The sequence below is a fragment of the Pezoporus wallicus genome, unplaced genomic scaffold, assembly GCF_028554395.1.
Source record: "Pezoporus wallicus isolate ANWC-B61680 ecotype Strahan unplaced genomic scaffold, APGP_CSIRO_Pwel_v1 contig_3365, whole genome shotgun sequence".
NCBI classification, from domain to species: domain Eukaryota; kingdom Metazoa; phylum Chordata; class Aves; order Psittaciformes; family Psittacidae; genus Pezoporus; species Pezoporus wallicus.
This window is the reverse complement of record NW_026640883.1, coordinates 892,399-917,917: the sequence shown is the minus strand read 5'-3', so window position 1 is coordinate 917,917 and position 25,519 is coordinate 892,399. Positions and strand designations below refer to the sequence as shown.

General features: G+C 45.1%; 1 protein-coding gene across 4 annotated transcripts in view; it reads right to left on the bottom strand.

Moving 5' to 3' along the window:
• SUFU (SUFU negative regulator of hedgehog signaling) overlaps positions 1-23,388 on the bottom strand; it is an 89,280-nt gene extending 65,892 nt beyond the window's left edge. For 2 of the 4 annotated variants that reach the window (XM_057421048.1, XM_057421049.1), the window contains exons 1-2: positions 23,191-23,388; positions 17,672-17,806 (exon numbers count right to left, since the gene is read on the bottom strand). In XM_057421048.1, coding sequence (XP_057277031.1) covers positions 17,672-17,806; positions 23,191-23,372 — 317 coding nt within the window. In that variant the 5' untranslated portion in view covers positions 23,373-23,388. Of the gene's footprint in view, positions 1-17,671; positions 17,807-18,752; positions 19,043-21,406; positions 21,758-23,190 lie in introns of those variants that run through there. The other 2 variants (XM_057421051.1, XM_057421050.1) reach the window with 2 other exon arrangements.
• Positions 23,389-25,519: the final 2,131 nt, after the last annotated feature.

Sequence of the window (25,519 nt, the reverse complement as noted above, 5' to 3'; positions counted from 1 at the left end):
TTGCTTTTACTCTTAAGAATAAGAAGTCTTGAATTAGAAAGTAAGTTGAATGTAGTTTCAACAGGTGCCATAAAATTTCTTTCAATGAACAAGAGACCACAATCTGATGGACCGAGAACGGAGGTAGATGTGAGCTTTCAGAACTAAACAAACTATAACCATGTCACAGGATTCTGACTCTTGGTCTAACAGAAATCACAGAGAAGAATCCTGGTACTGAGTTATACAGCTTGGCTTCTCCTACAGAAGACCTTTTCACTACGGAGTGAGTGCTTACACTGCCCTGGACTCCAAAATTTGTGAGGGTAAGGATGCATCAGTCCATTGACAGAGGGGCAAGTAGCACCCACAGCCAACAAACATGTGGGAAATGAATTTGCCCAGTAGAAAGCCTGAGACCTCCAGATATGCACACCATAGGAACAGAAGCCCAAGAAAATGGCTTTTTATCCCTACAAGGATAAAGAGACTCCCCCCTTATATCTGGGCTGTAAGCAGCTGCTCATTCTCCCAGCTTATTTGCGTTCATTTTTGTTCAAGGTCTTACCAACAAGACAAAAGATACACCTATCATAATCAAGAAATCCACCCATAATCAGGGAACTAATAAAATGAGACTCCTCATAAACAAGTTCATTTATATCGAGATGACCCATTGCTTTAATGTGGACACACTGAATTCCCATGGCAGCTGCCTCCTTGTAGGGTACATCCCCACTGCTTAAATGTTATCTTAGGAGGATGCCAAGGAACTGGACATAAAAGCATCACACCTTGCAGGCTTGTTGATGTTCAAACAGTCTTGTTAATGTTCAAACAGTCTCCTTCCCAAATGTTCCCAATTTTCACTGAACTTCCTTCCAGAAAATCCAACTACAGTCAACCAACACATTAAAAACTCCTATAGTTCTGGAAGAGACAGATGGAACAAACCTCATTTCCGCAGAAAACTGGGTGAAGTATGAGGATAACCCAGAGGTGGAAGAAATCCTGCTAAAGCACACAGAGACAAGGTTTGCTCATGATCCACTACCTGAACTAACTTGCTCCTTCCAACTGGGCACCAAAGCCTCTGCAGCAGGTTACCCTGATCCCAACTCCTGTGTCAACTGCAGAAGTAATGCTTTTATTGCATACTTTATGTTTTACAGAAGCCACATTCTGGCACAGTTATTAGGAGCAGGTTTCTTTGTAAGCAGCGGAGGTGGCAGCTGCGGTGGTGGGGCTTTTTGGCTGAGGTTTAGTTGTTCACTTTGGTGTTGTTTTGTTTGGCTTTTTCTTAAATCTGAAGGTGACCAATTCAGACTATAGCCATAGAACAAAGGCTTTGGAGCTCAGATCAGCATCTCAACACTGACGCGCTTTACAGGTCATTTCTTCAGCAAAATGATTACAATCCAGTAATCCAAAAGAGCCTCAGCTTTACAGTAAGACCATGATATGAGAATGGAGCGTGTGCAGGAAAGGAACCTCAGAATTAGTATTCTGTATCTGTGTGTAGCCTCAGGTACATGAACTAAAAGCTGCAACACAGCAGTAAGTTTCTTTACTAACAGACCCTAGTATGTCACATAGCTTGATGTAGGCCTTGCTTCTGATGAACCCTACAGTTTGAAGTGAAAGTTTCTTTTGAACACCCCTAAAATACTAAGAAGGAAAACAAATACATTTATATTTTGCCCGTAAACTGAAGATACTAACTATAAAGAGACAGCATGAACCGCATTGTGCCTGCCACTTCTTTGCCCCCTCCAACATGAGGGCACATCACCTTTATAGCCAAGCCAACTGCCAAGCAGCTGCGTAAGTTTTCACAAAAAAGAAGCACTGATGGAGAAATTCTTGGCTTGCTGCATGCCCACACATCAGATAGTTTTATATTATGACCACAGCAGTAATAGTAGGCTCTGGTATCTGCCAAGTCAAATCCAACTCTAATATTAAAACCTTATTTTGTTGCATGAACAAAAATAAACCTTTTGAAAGCCAAGGTCATGTATCACATGCCATTCTTTGGGTTAAAACTCCCTTTATCTGTATAGCAAATCAGCTCAGCAGAAGAGACCACATCTCAGCATGCACATATGCTGAAGGAGCCTAGCTTGTTCCTTTAATGAGGTAAGAGTTTCACTGATCATGATATTTAGTTATAGCAAAAGAATCCAAAGAAAAAGAGGCCCCTTTATTTACAGAGCCATGCGGCCGGGCCCCCTGAGCCCCCCACCACCCTGTGCTCTGCCAGGCCCTCTCATGAAGCCACACACAGAGAACTGAAAAGCTGCTCTCTGCAGCAGAGTACCCAGGGCGTTTTTCACATCAAATAACCCAGCTTAAGAGGATCAAAAGCCAAAATAGCCCTTTGCTTTAAAAGCAGCTCTGAAAACCAGGGGCTTTTCACTTTAAATCAAAGCTGTTTGCCAAAGCATTTTCATTCTCACTTTTTCAAGGAATGAGAAGAGATTTGCTCCACTGCAGTGCAGAATGGCTGTGTTTCTGAAATTCTGCTTTTGAAAGCAACACAGCTCTAGACAAGAAGCAGAGTGTGCTAGGTGCTTATTTTTTGAGAGTTTAAAAGTATATGTATAAACATATTAGGTGAATCAGTCCTGAAAATGGGAGTTTATGCAGAGAAACGCAGGCCCTTCATTACGACTATTTCAGCCAGGGAACAAGAAGAAAGCTCTTTCAGGGTATTTTGGGACAGTTGTGATTGCCCTTTCAGAAGTCACAGCTCCACTCCCAGCAGCTCCAGGGAGATAAACCAGGTCTCTTCTGGGAGTCTCACAGTACTCTGAACCCACTTGTCCCAGCTTCAGTTTCCAGCCCCACTGCCACTGCTTTAGCAAAGCCACTTCATGTGCCTTTTGCTTCAACTCCCTAATTGCATTTCCACACATCTTCTACAAGGACAAAGCTTCCTGCTCTGCCACTGGTGAGCTACTCTGATACTGTTCTGAAGGCTGTAGAAGTACAGTTATCACAACCAGATATCATCTGCCATGACTTGTGCAAAACATGTGACAATGTCCCACACATCCTTGTTTCTAACTTGAGAGGCATGGCATTGAGGGATGGACCATTCGGTGCACTCCACCCCTCAAAAAAACCCTGTTAATCCATAGCTTTCAGTACTCCAGATCAGCCTATCAGGATGTTTGAGAAGTCTGAGAAGGTGGTTAAACCAAGCTAATGGGCAGTGCCCATCACTCTGCTTGATGAGACCAAAGTACTTCAAGGCCCAACTCTCAAGAGTGTTTTAAGACTGCATAGCTAGTAACCATCCCAGAAGATTTTCCTATTAGCTAGCAAAGATATCACTATCAGCAACACAGATGACGTGTTTAACAAAAAGCTGACTTCACAGGTCCTTCCTAAGAAGGATCAGGACATCTATCATTCCACTGCCCACATCTGCTTACAAACAAGCAACACAAAGGGTGAGCTCCTGTCTAAAACCCAAAGAGAAGCCTTTTAAAACCCAAAAGAGAAGCCTTCAGCAAGCTGTCACTGCCATTGAGTTGAACACCTTAGTGTCTCCATCTCCCAGGAAAGACATCAGGCAAGAGCTGATGTGCCCTAAACAAGACTATGCAGAGAATCAGTCTTGCGAATTCAAGCTCCAATGTCTTCCCACTATAACCAAAGGACTCAGATTCCAGAGCTTCAGAAGAAAAGGGAAAGAAAATAAGTGATCCTACCTGGCTCTTCAAGCATCTTGCCTAACAGGAAATGGTTGTTTTAGTGAAGCTGTCAAACAGTATGAAAGTCTCATCTGAGAGCCCTGATGGCATGCTGGGACACTCCTGTGAAACAATTTCATAATAGGCACAGAACTCCCCCTACATTAAAGGCTTAAAAAGTATCCAGAACAGTTATTTCAGCCAAACCCCACCTGCTCACTCACATATTCTCCTGGATTGTCTCCTGGCATTGAAAAAAGCATCAGTTTTAAAGAAAAATGCATAAAAACATCTGAGAGAAGCAGGGGGTGGTTATCTGGTTGTCAGATGGTTACCTCTTCAGAGCGCTCGACAGGAAATTCCATGAGCTCTTGCCATCCCAAACCTGCACACACGATCTTACTGGACTCCTTCCTAGCTTGATTTAAGGAAAAGCTTCATGCATAAATAAGGCAAATACAAATGCAAAAAAGAACACATGCTCAGAGATTTTTGTTCATGTAAAATCAAGGCCAGAAAGTGAGTGACACACGATGTTCGAGACATCAGTCTATGACTAAACGCAAAGCTGTTGCTTGGAGCTTGCTCTTGCAGTACATCATATCAAATGTCTAAGCCGTCAACCAAATGGAAAACCTTTCTAGAAACAGCAACCTAAGTTGTTTTTAGAGAATTACTCCAACATCTAAGCCCAAACAGATGCAGCGGCACTCAGTCTACTGGCATTTGGAGGCAGTTTGTCAGCTTTCCAAAATACTCATGTAGGATGAGCTTAGAAAACTTACACTGAAATAGATCTGTTGTGAGTCGATTTGTGCTGCCCAGTATAAAAAACAGAGATGTTCTTCACTGAGCTACCATCCAGCAAGTAAAGTGCTGTTATGGGGCACAGGGGGAAAGAGGAGACTTCAGTTTAAGTTTCACTCACATACACACCACCGATTTCACGTTACTATTCAGCTTCTTCAAAACTCAGCGAGGACAATCCTGCCCCTGAAGCCTAGAAAGTCACAGTTCAGGTTTTTGTTTTTAAAAATGGTTTCTATAAACCTGCTGTTCTATGATTCTATGAATTAATGAGCATTGATACAGCAGACAAACTGATTTTTCCTCTAAACCTGCTGACTACAGAGTCATTAACCTTACTCCTAACTCTGCAGACACAACTGTCTTGCGAGAGATAGTGTCACGTGAACTACACAAGAGCTGCTTGGGAATTGTATGTTATTTGTAGACCTGACAGACTGACCACTTTTTAGACGCCTAAATCAGGCAGGCACATGAGAAGCACTTGGCACACAGCTGCCTCCATCACATGAGGAAAGTCTGGGTGCTGGTTTGTTGAGCCTCAATAAAAGAAGGCTAATAGGAAGAGAGGATCTTATTGCTTAATAACCTATTGGGAAGGCAAAGGGAAGACAGAGCCAGACCTTTCTCAGAGACGCACAGCAAAATGGTAATGAACGATTCCAGTTACATGTATCTGGAAATCTTTTTCAGATGATCAAACTCTGGAACAGGATCAGGGAGGCTGCAGAAGTTGGCCCTCTGAGCAGGCATCAACTGGAAACTTTCAGAGGTCCCTTCAAACCCAAGGGATGAAGCATCACAGACAAGAGAGAAACTTTTACAACTGGTACCCTGTGTCCAAAACCAAGTTGGTGGGACCTACAGCTGATAAATTTATGAACACGAGTTAAACTCATTTTGACAGAAGCAGTTACTATATTCAGTTCCTGCCCAGCCACATGAGGAAACAGCTCCTGAGCTATGCTCCTCCAGCCTAGCATGTTAAAGTAAACCACCATCAGTTTTCAGGTCATTTTAATGTGCTGGGCTGTAAATTAAGACAATCTAAGGATTGATTCTCTGAGGTTCAGCTGTCCATGCCATGAAAGCAGTAGCATCTGAAGTACAGGATCCCACTTAGCTGCTGGAGGTTAATCACTTTGAGCTCTAGAGGCTTGGGAGCATTATTGTCTCATTATGGAGAGTGCCAACATAGTCATACATATATGAATAGTGCACACTGATTAAGGGCAAAAGACTGTAATGACCCTGTTGGTGCCAAGGGCAACTATCTGCTTCATTATTAAGTCACTAAACTTTAGAAGACTTAAAATCTTAACCCAGCATTCAAACCCTAAGTTTGAATCTCTTGTCTACTATAAACTTCCTATCCTCCTCAACAAGTTACTTCAGAATTTGATTCCCATATGTAAATTAATGACATTTCCATGCTTCAAAGAGTAATGTGACACACTCATATATAGGAAATGCTGATATACTCCAACTATCAAGGTCACAAAAGCTGGGAAATGAACTCCACATTCTGCATAGCATGGACAAATACTGCACATGGGAAATGACTAAAACAACAAACTATGAAACAGGAGGTTACATGGGATGTGTCACTCTCCACCCAAGCAAACGATGTCCACATGAGGGCAGTTTACTTTTCATTTTCTCTGTTTTATGGTGCATGGATACAACTATACCAGTAGGTGATAGTTTGATCTCCCACTATAGTCATAAATAAACTGACAAAACCAAACCATTTCATCTTCATGATTCCCAAAACACATATTTAAAAAATAAACAAACTACCCGAAATCAAGTGACAGAGGACTGGCCATGATTTTCAGCTCAAGGGCTCACACAGTTCTCCAAGGAGTCACCCAGGCTTCCCATCTCACAGACAGCAGAACCCATCTCACACTGAAAGCAGGTTCTCAACTACCTCCTGCAGCAGGCTGCAAGCACAGCCAGCACTGCAAGTGAGGCAGTGCATCATGGCTCCACAGGGAAAGGGCAAACAGTCTCACTGTGATGGCCTGGGGAAGCTGGAGCACAGTTGCATCACCTTAATGCCCACTGAAAGGATCCTGGAAAGAACAGCTAGGAGTACAAGAAGGACTTGTTATTGCATTCACAGAACAAGGGGCAGGGAACTAGTGAAAAAAAACCACAACTTAGCAAGATTTGTACTTCAACATTTTACTTAAGCTATTTATGCTGCACTTCAGAACTACTTATCCTTCATTTCTACAAGGTCCAGTACAACAATGCTCTCATTTGGCCTGAGCTGGAGGTGATTCTACAGATGAAGCACACAGTCACTGTGCTATACAGTGCACCAGTGAAGAAGACAACTTTCCATCTGCACACAGATCCCATTTCACATACACTGCTCTCATACACTGCTTCTTGTGTAGCCAGCAAGGAATGATAACACACCCCCAAACTTCACCAAAGGGCTCAGCTGCAACCTCACCAGCCACCAGAACATAAGCAAAGGGCCAGTCTGAGCCAGCGTGGAAGAAAAGGACAGTATTGCTGTGTTGGTGAGCATCTGGGAACAGGGCTCCAAGTTTCCTTGCAGTGCCTGCTGGCTCCTTCCTAGCTCCTACTGTGGAAAGTTCTGCAGCTGCTGGGAGGAACCCATTCGCATAACAAAAGCGGCTTTCAAAAGCAGTATGGGAGGGTGGAAAGAATAAGAGAAAACCCCAAAGCCAGAGGCTACACTGACAGCTACAGTTAGTTTTTTACAGCATCGCCTAGAATCCTCAAGCGAGGATCAGAGCTCCAACATGTTACACAGAATATAAACACTGGTGTCTCCCATTACTTTCCTGCTGGCTAAAGAACATATGCTAAAAGAAAACGCGAGAAAATTTCAGCACACCCTCAAGCACATTTAGAATATACAATTCATACAATTAAGTTCTCAGCTGTACAGTGAGTCTGAGGCATAAAAGGTATTTTGGAGCTTTTAGGAGCCTGATTCAAATCCAACAGATTTCAAGCTGGGTTTACGCACCTAAGTATCCTGCTGGATCTGGGATTCAGTCCCTGATCTTTCACTTCATTAGCTGTAGAAATCAGGACAATACCTCCTTACTTGCAGAGCTGTTACATAGTCTCATTTCATTGTAAAGGGCACACTCAAAAAAGGCCCTGGGAGCTCACGCTGTAATTCCAGGGAAAAACAAGCACCAGACCGCTTGTGAAAGATTCCTGAAAGGGAAACACGAGACAGCTGCAATGAGAAGTATACTATATACTTTTTAATCTGCCTTTAAGTGTTAAGCTTCTCCTGCAAGACTGTCATTCCTTTGAAGCACTGGAAACTTCCAGAAGTAGGAATCATAGGCTGATATTTTTGATCTATAGAAATAAACACCTGGCTTGTGAACGTTACACAGGCTCCATCCGCTGTAAGGCAAGATCCAAAAGGATAAAATCAATCTTAGCCTCTTTAAATCAAACAAAGGAGGAAAGGAAGCATCCTTCCCCACTTCCTTTCAGTGGGTCCATGCTTAACCCAAAAGATTTTAATAGTGGCAAAATAGTTTTGCCTTTCAGCCAAACCATTTTGGTCATGGATACTGCAAAATGGCTCAGCTTCTCTTACAAACAGGAGTAAAGTTGGGAGAGATGTCAACTCACTGCACCAAAAAGTAAGCAGTACTGAAATGTGCTTAAGTACAAACACGCTCCTCACGTTCCTCATCACTTTAGGAAGAATAACCGACCCAGTAAAACAGAGTTCAGCGTACAGCTCATCGTCACAGCAGCTCTGCTACAGCAAATCTCCCATCCATCTCTGAACACTAAATTCTTTGCTTTTCTGCTTAATGTTACTCTTCTGGGTAAAAAAGAATTCAAAGCTCAGAGATGTACTATTTTTGCATAATAAAGTTACACATATGGATCCAACTTAGCTAGGAAATGTCAACTTAAGGCTTGTCTTCATGAGGAAATTTACTGTAACTAGTCTACCAGTATAATTATATTGCTGTAGTTCTACTGGTAAAATTCCCTTGTTGAGCCTTATTCGTAACAACAGCTGCCTTTACGGTTTATTTTTGTCGACTATGCCAAAAAAGGCCCCTGCTCCAGAAAGGCCACAACAATTCACAGGGGAGGAGGGTCGGCAGCTATGCCAGTGCAACTGGAATGGTTGAAAGAATAACAGTATAGAAATAGTAACATTTCTCTATACTAACAAATTATTTACTACCAAAAATAATGATGTAAGAAAACTATTCTGTACATCAGATATTGCTGCAGGTGAGGTATGTGCCAGTTTTAGGCCACATTTCTTAGCTTTGGTGATGTTCCCCCAGGCGAGACACTGCTCTGCATCACCCCCCCCATGTGCATCCTTTCGTTGTCACCTTCTGCCAGGCTAACGCAGTGTATTTTCCAGGCACACTCTTTCCTCCATTGCCTTACAGAAGTGATGTCTCACAGCCCAGGAACTGTCCTGTGCCCCTTGGACAGGGCACTGACCCTCCAAAACAAGCAGGTGTTAAAGACCAGCCCCTCTGGTTTACAGTTTACATCTCAGGGACCAGGGATAGCTGAAAAGCAAACAGCATTCCTTGCAAAAGGGATTTTAAAACAATTGCCCTTCACTTCAGCAGTGCAACAATGCACAAAACAATGAGCCATCTGTGCGCCCATCCCCTCCTTTCCTTGTCTCTATCCTTTGGGTTTAAATCAGAGCTCCCCAAGAATGGCTGAGTCCCCCTTCACCTCCACCATGTTTACATTCTGAAAAACACCACAGTTTTCTGGCCTTTTTTTTTTTCCCCCCTCAATTTGATGCTTTTTGCTCTTCAGAGCCCTTGCAAAATCTTCCTTTAAACCTCAGCCCTTTGTCAGGTGGTATCACATCTACCCAGCTTTGTCAAGTGATCAAAAAATGCCTCCCATCAGATGATCCATTCCTTGTTTACCATCCCTGGAGGCAGAGTGGCACTGAAGAGCCCTTAGCCACCCCTTTGTGCAAGGAAGGGAATACCATCTGAATGGGAGACCACCAAAGATCTGCAGCCCTCTTTTGTTAGCCTGGTGTCACTGCTTATTGGGCCTCAATTCAAAATTGAGATGACAGTAGAGAGACAGCCAAGTTAGGTAATCGCTGTGGAGTTTCCAGCTTAGGAGACAGAAATCCCAAAAGCTCAAATTTTCAAATGATATTGGTAATTTTGTCTCCAGCGGTAATTTGTGGTTACCAATTGTAACCACTGCTCCATCAAGAAACACAGACTTATTCTAGTCCTAGTCAAGAAGGCATGTTCCAACGCTAAATCTGTGTTGAAGAGAAAAAGGGGATTAGGCATAATAATGGCATTCATCTCTTCAAACATTCATTTTGTTAGTAACATTATTCCAGGCAGCAAAGGGATAAAAAAAGTCAACTCCTCTTTGATCTCAGAGCTGGAATGGCCACACAGCTCAAAAAATGCTTTTACCTTCACGTCCCACCAAAAAAACTCACTATCTTTTAATACTTGCTTTTTAGAACATCCTAAACAGACCTTTATCACATAAAGCAATCTTTCACTGGAAGACCCAACTCTGAGCCCCAGTCGCTCCTCTTCCTGGCAGGCTGAACACACTGGGACAGCAGAGCCTGCGAGCTCTCCCACGTCATACAGCACTAACCCAGCTGGGAGATGACAGTAAGGAAGCCCCGTTTTGGGCCAACTCCGTTCCCGTATGCCAAGATCGTAACTGTCGAAGTTCTGCTGACAAAAAGAAATCATGAGTTTGATGAGATCACAGTTTGAACACTTTGCCCTTTCCCCTGCATGGCAGCACAAGGCTCATCTTACCGTGATGCACATGCAGACCTGCTACTGAACAGGAAGTGAGGTTTGCCTTCAGTAACACTCACCTACTTAAAAACCTACTTAAAACCCTTTCCCTTTTCTTTGATTGAAAACAGTCCTTCTTGTAAATTCAACTACCGTGCTGTAGCGTTACATGAATTTCCTTCAATACTTTAAAACAAAAGATCCAAATCTAGCACAGTTCAAGTGTACTCTTGTCCCACAGCTTCCACACACAGACACAGACAGACCGCAGCACAAGCGGACTTCTCTCTGTAGGTGGCCTACATCTTTCATATTATTAATGGTGCTAACTACCTCCAACATTTGGAAGCCAAGCGCAGTCTGCCTGGGAGGAGGGAAAAAAAGATTTCCCCATGGTGACCATGGCTTCAAGGGAGGTCTGCCTCCAGCAAAGAATCACAAGTCTTCATCAGTCCTGGTACACTGCCTAGGTCCTTGGGGAGACACTTATCTCAATGGGGCAGGTAAATAGGCATGACAGTTGGTTTAGCTGGGTTTTTTTGCCTGGGAAAGAGGGAAATGAACCTTAGATGATCACACTTCTGCATGTGCTTCTTTAAAATGTCCCCCCAATATTCTAACTCATTGGTCAGATTCAATCAAGTCCTTCAAAGAAAGAGTTTTCCCCTAAATACCACATTTCTGTGAAGGCAGAAAAAAACAGCCAGACAAAACAGAAGGATCTACAGGCACTCCAGTAAGCAAGCGTCAGTAGAAGCACAACTGTATTTCTAAAGAGCAAAGAACCCACACAGATAAGACCTGTTTCCCCTCATTTTGGGAAAAGCTAAGTCTAACTCATGTCTTTATAGACACAAAACCCACCCTACCACAACACATAGAATCATAGAATAGTTAGGGTTGGAAAGCACCTTAAGATCATCTAGTTCCAACCCCCATGCCATGGGCAGGGACACCTCACACTAAAACATGTTACCCAAGGCTCTGTCCAACCTGGCCTTGAACACAAATCCATTAAAAACCAGCTCTTATTGCTCCCCCACAGCTAAATCACTCATTTCCACTCTGATGGATTCTCAAATTAGCTATCATTAAAAGGAAATATCTTTTTAGTTACAGAACTCCTTAATTCCATGTCCTCTACCTTACCACTCTGCCATGAACCTTCCTCTCCCCTCTGCCAACTGGAAAAATAAGCATTAAATTTGGGTCAATCTTTGACAGTCAACCAAGAGACCTAGGAAGAAAAAGGAAGTCCAGAGTATGGTGCTCACCTTGGGCTCCCCTCCTCCAGGTCCCAGCTCTTGTACCTCTTTCCCGATACTGATACTTATCAATGTTCTCTTCCATGTCATTCCCTTTAGCTGGGGCAGGTTCTCTACCTCCAGCCACCACATACAGAAGGAGCTTTTCTTCAGTGCACTGTCTAAAGTTCAGTTCCCACAGGTGAAGCAATGGTAACACAAAGCAGGAAGTTATGGAGACCTGGAAGAATCTCCTTACATTTTACAGTAACAGAAGAGTAACTGTAAATGACAGAACTTCATGGCTGCTCCCCACAACCCACCCAACACAGTCGCACTTCACAGAAGTCTGACCCAGGAGCAGAACCACTATTTCCTGATCCTCAACTTTAGCATATGCCATCAAAACTCAACCTCACTTCCCTGTTCCATGAAGTAGCTACCACTTAGCCAGCCCTGACATGGTAGGTGTCCTTTAACTTCAGAGCTAACAGCTTAGTGAAACTAGATTAGGATGAAGAAGGAAGAGTTTACACATCTGTGACATTATTTAAGAAAGTCCTCAGGCTCCTCTGTGTGAAAGTATGCTTCTACACCACACTTGAAAGAAACCGGGCACCATGAAAGGTGGAAGAAAACCTTGGGGCTTAAATAATTTTCCTTGCAGGCTCAACTCCCAGGCTAAACTGATTTGATCTTTCTTCTCTCCAGTGCAGACATGCTGAACTCTACAAAATCTTACCTGAAATACAGATCGAGAACAACCGCCACCCCTTTCTAATCTAAGGGCTCTTCCCAAGGGCCCCTTATTTTACAGCATTTTTGTGAAAACAAAGAGGGGCAGAATGAGTCTCCACCATTTTAGAAGCGTTGACTATCACTTTGGAGTTTGGTGTAATATTTCAGTGGTGCTTTAGGCATGTGGTTTATAAAGCACTTAGGGACCCATTAAATACCAAAATTTAAGGCTAAAGGCTGGCATGCTTAGGGCAGTGAGCTTTTAAATTTAAGAAAGGCTACAGAACTAAGAGGCCACTGAAGTGACAGCTGTCAGCACCACTCCGTCCTACATTCATGCACACTCGAAGAAGCCAGCATGCACTTAAAAGAGAGCACTCGTTCCAACTTTCAGGCTATTTTCTAAATACTCTTTTCAAACTCCTTTCATACTTGGAGAAAGCCTTCCAGAAAACATCCACCCCTCTGCAAGCCTTGCATTTGTTACCTGATCCAGTTTTGTGCTCCTTTTTCTTCCTCCCAGCTCTAACAAGCATCCTTGCCCTTTTACAAGTTAAGGTCATTCAGAGGATCTGTACAAGCAAGTAGAACACAAGCTGGACTGGAGACCTTGAAAGGCTCATGCTTACCCTCACCTTTAATAGGGAGGCACCACCCACAGAGACAACACGTTATCCCGGCATGCACCGCTCCCTCCTGATCCCAATGGAAAGTAGCGCAAATCAAAAGAACCACTGCAAGTTGGAACCTGTTGTCTCCGCGGGTGGTACCCTGCATCTGTATTAGAGATGAAGGCAGCTGTAATCTCTTTGGGTTTATGCAAATGGGATGCTGCTGCTCCAGCTCCTGGCTAGCTGCCAGGGTAAAAAAGGGAAAACAAAACCCACCCCTCTTGTCAATATGAAGTTTGTGTAGATCAGAAAACCCAATTATTGGAATTTGCATAAAAAGCTAAACATCAAAACACAGTTGGCACGTTTCTTCTCAGGATGTGGGAAGGCCACAAATACAAATCTTATCTCTCAACCTAGCCATAATTTAAGCTTTGCTTTCTATTGTGGCTGTGAATTACAACCTTGCAATTTGAATATAAATAAGACCATTCAAGGTTTTCAGGAACTCTATCACATCATGGTTCTCATTTTCCACACACTTTTAAAACTGTTAACAGAAAGAATGAGCACTCAAATTACAGGAACAGTTGATGGGAATTCAGCCTTGGCCTTACAGCAAATGATTGAAGTCAGTCTGATGAAAACACACACCACTTCCTTGCTCCCTGAACAGCCCTACAAAGACCTGAGCCAACACAATCCAGGGCTGCAGCACATCGTGGCACCGCAATAGCTGAAGCTGGCATCACCACTGATGGAATCAGAGTTCAGCTATGCTTGCTGACACTGCATTCTTCAGGCACCCATTCTGCATGTACAGAAGTCACCATCATGCCTGGAAACTGCAGGAAGGATCAGGTGCCTGTGCCTTAGTCCTCCCAATGGTGTGGCACTGGAGCATGGATCTGCGATTGCCAGCTGAGGCACTGTGCTCTGTGCAGATGCATGGGACATGTTCCTCACTGCTGACATTGCTGTGGGGCAGTAGCTGCCAAAAGGGCTGGAGAAGGGTGAAGGACCTGTCTCCTCTCCCACACCTGCACCAGCCACACCAGCCAGTGTGCTCAAATGCTACATGTGCACACACCATTGCAGAGCAGAATCTCTTCAGAAAGCAAGAACAGTGAAAAGAAAAAAAAAATAAATCACTCTACTCCAACCCTGCTGAACAGATTCAAGAGTTACACATTGATTTTGATTTTAAAGGAGACAGAAAAAGTTAAAAATGGAGCATAGCTTGAAGAAATGCCCTAGAAGGATTTCTGCTGCCACTGAAGTTGTGCAACATGCTCAACTGGAGAGACTTATTTCCATGCAAGCAGCTTGGCATGAAATCCCACTGAAAGGCCTGTGGTTCCCTAACACTGTCATGACGTCATGGATCAGGATGTTTAGCACCATCAGCCCAGCACAGCTGGTGTCATGGTTGCCATTATACCATGAAACACTGAGTGGTTTTAAATGAAAAAGGTTTCCCCATTTGAAATTCTTAGATTTCTTCCATCTTATTCTGCAGACTCTTAAAGCCAGAGCAGTTCTGTAAAGCAGAGCATAGCTGATATTTAAGCAGAGCAGGAAATAGTGCTGCTTTAACTGAAAATAAATCTGTCAACAAGGAGGCACAGGGAGAGCCCCGCTTCAGACTTTTCAGGTTCTTATTAAAAAATATAAATTAAAGGCAACGTTTTCACGTTACTTGCTACATCTGTTTGCTATTCCATTATAAATAAAAATACAGGGGCCTCCAATTCAGTGTTAGTTTGCTCAAAAAAGAATCAAAAAGTGCTTTTCATTTAATACTGCATTGTAATTGGTCTAGATCATATTGCTACTGGAAAAGGTCCACAAGAAATTAACCAAAGTCAAGCTGGGAAATTAAAAAGACCTTTGGCAGTGTACTACCTTTACCTTTCTAAAGCAAGTTCATGGAAGCATATCCCTGTTGCAGGAACCTTGCTGACCGTCACAACCAGATCCAGCTCTTTACATTTTGCAGAGAGAGCTGGGAAACAAACAAACAAAAAAAAACCCAAAAAACACAAACCAACTTCTACATCCATAAGCTAGGGGCATTCAGGCAGAGTTCAGTGCCACACCAGCTTCAAAAGAAATCTTCCAAAGAGTTAAGTAACTCCCCTGTCACCCTGTGCTCCTGCCAACCGTCCCACAGCATGCTTTACCTGGGACAGAAGAATCACAAGGTCCTTTAGGCAACAGAGACTGATACCCATTTTCTTAAACAAAGGCTTTATTAAATTCCCTGCTGCAGAACATGAGTCTTACAACACACAGGAAAACCACTATGTTCCTGCAGCATGCACCCAGTGCTGGTCCAGTGATGTGCAGTTCGCATGGCAGTGGTGTTTCAAGAGTAGTTAGCAAAAAGCAACTGCTGTTAGGGGCAAGAATTGCTGGCGAGTTCTCAGCTCCTTCGAAAGTCTTCTCTCCACCTGTCTACAGTGCTCACCTACCAGGTGATAACTTCAGGTTCAGTGTTTAAGGGATGTGTAGGTTTTGACAGCTTTACCACATGCACTATTGTGTATTAAGACTTATTACCGTAAAGGCAGAGCCAGCTTTCTTGACAGCACGTGTAATATTAAGTTTTGTAGCTCCAAGAATGAGGCCAAAATAAAAGGTGACAGACTGGAGACAGCTGAACACCTCAGGGTGAGTGACACACAGACACCCCACTGTGGAGCCGGGGACACAGTTCCAGCTACAGAGAGAAGGGAAACATACACAGGTGCTCAGGGCATAGAGATGACTTTGATGGATCAAGCAGGCCTGTGCTCAAGAGGCTGCAGCCGACATCCCCAAAGCAGCACAGCAGTGCAGGTTCACTATCTGCTTACAATGTTCAGCCAAGGCACATCAGCTCTCTCTCTGAGTCTCCTCCCAGGCTCATGTACACGCAGAGCATTCAGGGACTGCAGACGTCCCAGAGCATGGTGCAGACTTTGCTCCTGCTTCACTCAGCAGTCCTTGGAAATCGCCTGCAGCCTGTGTCTGAGTTGGGGGTTTAATTCCTGTGCCCTGCAACCAGCAAAAAGCATGCGCATATTCCACTATCTCAATCCAAATTTCCACACCAAACCATATGCCAATACGAAGAATTAGGAGTTCTCATGCCAGGAAGTTATTTCAAGTTGTGACATTCCACCTGTGTGATACTTTCACTCCTCCACCCCCCAGCTTTCACTGCAGAAGAATAACAGGTTTTTATTTAGCAGACAGGTTTTGAAAGTGAGAAGCCAAAGCATGTACCAGGGCTAAGGAGGCTGTGTCCTTACATATTTTGCCTCTTCAGTCATAAAAACACGTCACCCTTCATGTCTTCAACTGAAACATTCATATCCACTCCCTGCTCTCACCAAAAAACAACATCAGGAAAGAGTCTAAGCAAAGAGAAGAATCTCATCATGGGAAAAGCTCAGCCTGCCAAGTCACCAAAGAGAAGACAGCACAGAACTTACTCTGTCCAAAGTTAGTCACACCAAAACAAGTGGACAAACACAGGTCACCTAGTATTGGCAACTTCAGATTTTCAGTTGAAAAGATGAAATACCACAATCTGAGAACAAATGTCCATGGCAGGGTCTCTTGTGGAAGCAAGGGAAGGAATATTTAACTTCATTTCTTTCACTTGCCCTACCTTTCCACTGCCCCAGCAACTAGTGACTGGGGTTTGTTGTTAGCAGATGTGTTGGTTACATGCCCCAGGTAGATCTCTGTGACACTAGGGTCCTACATAAAGTCAGTTTTAAAAGACTTGCTTCTGAAAAACAGTTCTGTAACCACAAGCATGAGGAGCAAAAAACAGAACTGCCTTGAGAACATGGGTAAGGTTAAAGAAACTGCCTGACTGCTGCTGTTGCAAGAGAAGCACCTGGGTGAAAAACAGTGGTGGCTGAATTTTAACCAAGACAAACAAAAGCAGCAAAGTGTGGGTGAACAAACTGGGACCTTTGCTGCACCATTCATCGAGGACATTTACTCTGCAGCTATGAAACAGCATAAAGACAGTTTCACTAAACAGTAACAGCAGAAACCTTCTGCCATTTCTGGCTGGTTTAAAAGGTCATGTTCACAGCCCCAAGATCACGACAGCTTGGCCATTGTTACTCAGTTCAGCTGCAGTTAAAGAGCAAGGTCAGTAAAATAAAAACAAGAATAAGGTTAGATCATGCTGCTTGCCTGGTAAGTGCTTGCTAAAGACCATCCACACCAACAAGCTAAGAAAATAATTTAATTACTGGAGAAAAGACAGTCAAACAATTAGAATTTTATGCTTCTGAACACAAATTGGCACTTCACACAGCAGCCACTCCGGTGGCAGTCCAGTGACAGTAACACTGCTGTGCCAGCAAGAGGAAAAATGCCCTTACAGCAGTTTTCCAGAGGAAGGCATTTAACATGCACAGGGAGGGGTCAGGATTTAAGCATATGACCATAGCAGACTACCAGGAGTGAAAAACAGAACAAGACAGTCAGTTAAAAAAAAAAATCCCAACAGCTAAAGGAAATTTAAAAACAAACACACACACACTCAGCTTAACGCTGATGAGGAAATGCACTGCGTTCAAAGCCTGCAGAAGGGAGCACAGTAGTTCTTCTGCATCCAAGAACAGGCATACATCACTCCTTACAAGACCAGGGCAAGGATATTCTCAAGCAGAAACCCAGCTGTTCAAATAATGTGAACAGCAGGACAGGGTTTTATCTATACTCCCCCAAAATGCAACACAAAAAACGACACACAGCAACAGAACTTAAATGACACTTACTCATGTACTCTATTGTCTCCATACAAGTCACTTAAGCCGAAGCTGACGTAGTGCCAGTGCTCAGGAACATTCAGTGCAGGGTTTCCCAGGTTTCTGTACATGCTAACGTAGTCCAGAGGGTCAGGTCCTCCCAGCCTGCATTAAGAGTAGAAAGACTTTTAGGTGAGGCCCTCAGTGACATGGTTTAGTGGTGGTCCTCGCAGTCCTGCAGTAATGGCTGGACTTGATCTTAAAGGTCTTTTCCAACCTAGCTGATTCTATGATTCTTTAAGTTAATTCAAGACAAGTGGGAAGTCTCCACAGGTGCTACAAAGGGCTGTACAAAGACCTGCTTTAAAACATAGCTAGTGACAAAAATGAAATTATCATGTTCAAGTTACCTCTAAAACAACAAAAATTGAGGAGAAAAGTTGGGTTAAGTCCAGAAAGCTTCAAGCACAGGAAGGCAAAGCGCATGTGTGCAACATACTACAATGTTTTTAATGTTAAAGCATAAAAACCTCTGGAAAATCGTATTAAAGCTTCCGCAAAACACAAAGAAAATTGGAAAATTATACTAGTAAAAGAGAAATAGCTGTATCTGCATTGCAAGCTCTTAATTCAGTCCAGAGACACATACCTCAAATAAAAAAAAACAACAGTGATGTTATTCTTCAAAGCAGAATTTGAAATAGCTAAGTTTTGAGAGGAGTAATCCATATTTCTGAACACAGACGTGACAGTGAAGAGTGGAGGAGAAAAACACTGACTCAGAAAAATTAGTACCAGAACTTGTGAAACACGCTAGCTGCATTAATCAAGAACAAGTAAAAAGCATCACCGCACCCTCTGCTTCAACATTAGAATAGGTTCCTTAGAAGAACCTTACTTAAAAGTCAACATAGCACAGCTAGACCGAGTTAAGCAGCGATCACCTGCAGCCTCCCTTCCCACGACAATGAAACAAGGCTGGTGTGGCAGCAGAGAGCACAGCATCCTCTTCACTTCTGCCAATGCAATGGTGGGTCAGCTCCCCACCAAAGGATGGGACATGCTTGACTGTTTTGCTCACTGTTCGCCTCGTCAATCATAGAACACCTACCACAAGCCCTTGCTCAATGGTCCAGCAAGAGGCCAGCCAGCACCAGGTTAAGCTGATGTTGTGGAGCACCTGCAAGAAGATGCCTTCCAGAGTGAGCTCTGAGGAAAGTTAATGCACAAGGGAACACGCCGAGTTTATCGCCTGCTGGGAAGATGGTGCCAGGAAGGGCCACGAGAACAGGCTTCCTTTTGCTTCCAGAAAGCGCCTACATACTCTACATGGATTTCTTGTGACAGTGGTAAACTATTAGATATCCTCTGCCCACCTTCTGCTGCCCAACATTATCAATCCTGTACAAAGTAATATATCAGCTTGCATTAAAAGGTTTGTGGGTTTTCTCCATAACTGTGCTGTGCTGCCTCCCTCCTACTGCCACAGGGAAAAAAAGAAAAGCAGAGCAGCATTTTCTAACATGAGCGACTTTCCCCAGGACAGCTTCTCTGAAGTCACATAAGGCCACCAGGGTGGCTTGAGGCCAGCTCCAGCTTCCCAGTGGGTCAGTCAAGGATGCAGCCCAGAGTCAGTGAGCATACCATACCCAGTAATGGCACAGAGGTCCATTGGCAAGGGTTAAGTCATACTGTGCAACCTTCTCACATGACAAGTAATATCTTTATGGTGTAAAAGGCAAACTAGTGAGTAAGCATGGGGAATTAGACCCTGGGATGGAGCAGATTTTTACCATCAATGGCAGCCTGGGAAAACCTGTTCTCAAAGTCTAGCAACAGCTTTAAACACTGAGGAAAAAAGCAAGTCCTCATCTGATATACCCCATCTCCACCTGTTCCATCTCACTGGCATCAGGTCACACTGGAGGCTGAGATCTCTGCCAGATACCCATTCAGGTGGCTACATTCAGACTGTGGCACCAACATCCTGGTCAGCATTCAGGCTCCCCATGGGAGTAACTCCCTGATCCATGATAGAAGCAGCCAAGTGGAATTCCAGCCAATACCCCAGCAACTCTAGCCAGGATAGTCACTTACCCCCAAAGAGTGGCAGTGAAAAGCAGCAGCCACACACAATTCTTACCCGACTGGGACAACTTAAGAACAAGGAAGGTCAGTACACTGACTACCACATCAATGTGAGGGATTAGCAAGCAGTCAGAGCAGATGTGTAAGATTTGCAATGAAAATACCTCCACGTGCTGAGCAACTAGGATCTCCCACACACATTAAACCTGCTTCCAAACTGGGTTTAATAATACCTTAGATATCAAACGATTCACACTGGAACACTGTCGACACAGGCACTTGGACACTGACAACACACAAGACAAACCCTTATACTGCCCTTTTTCAGGACAGGAACTGGTACCTTTACCCTGTCCCAGTAGCAGGTTAGTTAGCTAAGCTAACTAGTCGAGCAGCGCTAATGCCTCTGCGGTACATCCTCCCGCCCACAGCCACTGTTGTAGGGTTCGACCTTGTATCACAATCTACTTATCAGTACACACGCTCACACAAAGAGCTGGAAGCGTTGGAGGATTTTATTAGGAAGAACCTAACTTCAAAGCCAGAGGTACAGTACAAATTTGTTACACTTCTATTCACAGAGCTCATTCAGGAGCAAGAAGAGCAGCCTCGGGGGAAACTGGTATTTGCATCTGCACCAACAGCCTTCTTTTGACTGATGTGAAGAGCACTCTGAACTTTTGGTGGAAGGAGAAACCCAAAGTGGGCAAAGAGGAAACAGCTCCACAACAGGGGAAAAAAATAAATAGAAAATTCCCAGTCCATTCACCCTGGAAAATCCTTGGTGGATTGTTTGCAGTTGCTTCCCAGCAGTTGACAACAGGACTGTTTTTCAAAGCTACCTTTTGACAACCCTTCAGAAGTAGTCTGTGATCCCCAAGTGGCTGCAGACCACAGGTCAATACACTGGTTTTTGAGTGCATGGCCTAAATCCAAGACAGCTGATGAAAAAACCAACTGTCCAGCCCAAATTCTGCCTATCTGAAAAATCTATCACAAAGCAAAGTACAGATTTGGGTTTTTTCACCAGCAATGCTATGCATTAAAGTATTTCACTTAGAGATACTCAACCATGTTTTAAAAATAAAAGTAGGTACTGGATATCAACAGAGAGAAACTCCTCCTCAGTGCATGACCTTTATAAATGCAGCCAGGAACTCTTCCAAGAAGTTCTGATTGCAATCACAAACTCTCTCCCAAGATATGCAAATAGCATTTAGAAAAAGAGTAGTTCCATGAAATAACCAACACAGCTATAGCCCTTCGTTTAACAGGTACGTGCTTCTGCAGATCCTGCACTGTTAAGAAGTGAGGATCTGCTCTGCTGTGCAAGCCAAAGAATAGAACTTCAGCTCCCTGAACAAAAAGAACTGCTGTTAACCATAGAGAAACTGATACGTATAATTAAAAGCTGATTAGTGTTACAATATTTCTCCTAAGGCAGAGAATTTTTCTCAACAATTTCCTCTTCTAACCTAAACCAACTAATAGCTGGCAGCCCAGGCAGAGGAAAACAGGCTCACAGAGAGCAAGCGGTGGCAGAAGTCTTTTTACCAGACTTAACAAAACCAAGCTCCAAATTTCACCTAACAAAGGGAGAGAGAGTACCTGCAGTGTCCATGTAATGCTCCACCTCTCACAAGAATTTCCTGTGCAGGACAGCAGGAAGAACCTCACGTCTGATTTCTACAAGTGAAGCTCTTAGCTCTTGCTTCCAGCTGAGCTGCCAGTCGGAAGAACTGCTAAGTGGAAAATGCCAGGATAAACAGCCTCCACACTGCTTCTTCCTTGCAGCTGCCCATCACTGCCAATTGCAGTTTTGTTAGTGTTTGAGCTCTAAGTGCAATGAAGCCCTAATCAACCCCTTAAGCAAACAAGCAGCAAGGTTTCTTCCCAAACCAGGGTCTCTGCCATTCTTTGTTACAGACCTAAATCTCCTTCCATGCCACACAAACCTCACATCAATTTAGTCAATATTATTTCAAGCAGTTGAAAGAAAAGAAGTGGCGACTCTCCAATCAAGGTGCTGGTAACTCATCAAGCTTGAATATCTAGGATTAGAAACAGGTGCAAACCCAGAGCAATAGGATCCCCACCACCAAAGTACTGCAGTACTGACCCACACAGATGATTAAGAAACTGTATTTTGAGGTCTCAGATTTACAACATCTTATCTCATCCCACTGTTAAAGTCCAAAAAAACCCTAAGCAATAAGGGCTAACAGACATATTTCTTGCCAGAATCACATAAAACACTTATTTGGAAAACAAGCACACTAGCTTGACTTATTCTATTGCTTGATGTTATTCTGCTGTTGCTTAGATAGAGACATACAGGTTGAAGTGAACTGTAAATAAAGAAGCTGAGCATTTACTAAACTTTTTCCAACTGCTGGAGTAGGGACTGGCCAATGTCAGGCACAGCAAATGCTCGGGGTGACCTGATTATGGTCCTCAGGCCCAGAACAGGGGGCTGGGCAGAACGGCAATGGTAGAAAGCAAAAGAAAATGCTCTTTGCACAGGACTAGACGCCAGACACTTATCTAGATAGCTAAACATCCAAGTGCTTCCTTCATGCCACTGTCGCACATAAACAACTGCTGTTACTAGTGTCAGACACTGTGTCAGCAGAGACGGTGAGCAGCAGATTCGCAGTCTGTGGTAACACATGGCTGTGCAAGGGCAAGAGAAGCTGGCTCTGCCCCATGGGTTTTATGGGTACATGCACAGCACACATCTGGCTTTGAGGCTGGAACGCAGGTTCACTTCTGGTCAGCACTGGCCATACTCTAACTTCAAGCACGGGGCCAAAAGACAGAGCTCATACCTCCTGTCCAGGCGGACAAACTCCAGCCCCATGCTCTCTGTGGGAACCCTTCCACTGGAGTAACACACACTACATTTTCCCATGACCTGCCCCAGCCGAGGCCCTCATCAGCCATCTCTCAGCAAAACTACAAATCATCCCCAAAAGCCCAACGCATCCTGCTGTCTTCAGAGCATCCCTCCCTAGACCCTTTCTCCTACTGCCAATGCACCCTCCCCAGGACACCCCCCCCAAATACACCTCCCAGGCGCCCAACTGTATCCCCAGTGCCTCCTCCCCCAGACACATTGCACAGCTGCAAACCTCCTGCATCACACCCCATACTCAGCACGTAACCCCTACTCACTCTCCCCCTGCTGCAAACCTCCACAGGCCCACCGCCTCACCCCCCTCCACCCCATGCAGCATCCCTAGCCCCACGGCTCCCTCCACGCCTGCACCGATTCCCTTCTCCTCCCTCGCTCCCCCCAGACCCTCTCCAACCCCACACAAGGACCCAACCTTGCTCACCCCAAGACCCCCGGGCCCACCGCTCCCCAGAGACCCACACAAGGCCTCAAGCCCCACTGCTTCCCCCCACAGCCCCACACAAGGCCCCTGGCCCCCTCCAGGCCGCAGCTCCGGCCGCCTCACCAGTACTTGAGGATGGCGGTGACCTGGAGTGGGTTGGGCTGGTCGGGGTAAAGACGGCGGCACTCGCCGTAGATACCGTGCAGTCCCGGCGGGAACAGCGACGGAAAGGAGCCGGACCCGGACCCCGAGCCTGAACCGGGGCCGCCCGCGGGGGGACCCCCGCCAGGCCGCACGCCCTCCATGTCCCGGGGACGGCGCAGCGGCTGGTCACGGCCTGCTCGACTCTGCTCGGCTTAACTCAGCTCAGCTCCGCTCAGCTCCGCTCAACTCAACTCAGTCCCACTCCACTCCACTCCCGCCCCGACGCGCACCCGGCCCGGCCCAAGCGGCGCTGCGCGGCGCGGCGCTGCGGGAGGAGAGGGCGGGACCGGCTGCCCTGGCGACGGTGACTGACGGGGCGGCTCCACCAATGGCGGGGCGCGGCGCGGAGGTCGGCCGCGCCTCTTCCCCCTCCTTCCACGCCACGCCGCCAGCGCGCCCTCTAGCGGTGGCCGCGGTGCACCGCGTGGAGCGGGACGAGGGGCCCCGTGAGGTACCGGGGGGAGCGCGGCGGCCGGGAGCGGTGAGGTGAGCAGGGTCCCGGCCCTGTCTCGACCCGGGTTACATCAGGGCAGCCCCCTGGCTGCAGCCATCCCGGCCTCGGCTTGCAGCTTGCGCCAGTATTACCTGACAAAGTGAGGGTGTGAATTGCAGCGGTTCAGGAGCTGCTTCTGCTGGACTCCATCTCTTTTGTGCAGCATGGCCAGGGACACAGCTGGGGTGAAGCTTAGCACTGCTCTCCGTGGGGTGTGGGACCAGGGCTGATCTCCAAGACGTGTTCAGCTAATAGCCTTATTTACTGCTGCTGTTACAGCTTTTGTTACGGCTACCGTTACACCTCCAGTCCTCACAGTGCCTTTTTCTCTCCGTGTACCCTTCTGTATGTGCAGGTACCTCAGAGGAAGCTGTCAAGGGCTGTCTGATCAAGGATCTTGGCCGGTGTACTGACACTAAAGATCTGGCTCATTCCTCAGTTGCAGCTACATCTGTGGTCCTGCAAAGCTTTGTATGTATGTGTGGGCTGACATGCTCAGTAGTCCTGCACATTGTTGCTAGAGCAGCATCCTGCTTTTTAATCATCATAGAGAAAAATGATCCACAAAGCGCTGAAATGATAGGATGAGTGCTCCTGCTTTGTTGCATCTCTCATTTAAATAGCTGAGAGCTTATTCTAATATTCACAATGTACCTTTTAGGGGATTGCATACAGTCGGGAAGGTGGCAAGCAGACAAATGACTATCCGCTAAGAAAGGAGGTAAGCAGCTGGTATCCTTGTGAATCACTGCTTCCCCCAGTGAACAGTATTTCACTTATCCTGTTACTGTGATACTACTTTATGTGACATCTGCCTGAGAAGTCAATTACGGTCGGCTGAGAAGGTAAATAAAACAGAATTATGTGTGAAATGCTGTGTGGGCTTAATAAGTACATCGTGAGTTTCTCCTGGCATTTACTGTGGTGATACAATGCTAGTCTTGAAATAATTTAAACTCCTCCATCCTGGCTATCTATAAAAAGCCTTTTACACTATGTGAGAATCACAAAGATAAATACCTGAGATGAGATTGTTTGCTTGGGCTAAAGCAGAAACTATAGAATAAAAGCCCCAGTGTCTATAGGAAAGATACAGTAAGAGGGAGATGGGTTCTGAATCGGCTTCCACGTGCACTTACAGTGCTGACCTTCACTTTAACTGGTTTCAAGACCCAGTGTCTTGCTCAGAGTTTCGAGTGAACATGTCATTTGAGTGTCTTTGTCAGTCACTGATTATTCAAAGTGCTTTTAGAACACAAGTTTGGGTTGGAAGGCACCTTGAAGCTCATGGAGTTCTAACCCCCTCCCACAGACAGGGACACCTTCCATGAGACAAGGTTGCTCCAAGCCCCGTCCAACCTGGCCTTGAATGCTGCCAGGGTTGGGGCAGCCACAGCTTCTCTGGGCAAGTCAGCCAGACAGCTTCCCATTGTTGCTTTACATGTAGCAAATGGAAACCAAAAGGTAACACATTGTTTGGTACCACAATGCCTCTTGTGTGTGGTGGTGTGCTGCTGATTCGTTTCTGGTTGCTATGCCTCAGAAAGTACAGAGAAAGGAGGAGATGCTTGGAGGTAACAGATATGTCATGACCAGCAGCTTGTAGAGATAACCCCATGAAATGATGGGACAGCAAAATGCTGCCATTAGCATAAATTCCCTCTACAAAAGGTGATGGGATCGGTTTCTCTCAATTCCCATCAGAAAAATTAGGGGAAATCCCAATCCATTAAACTGCAAATCATGCATCTGGAA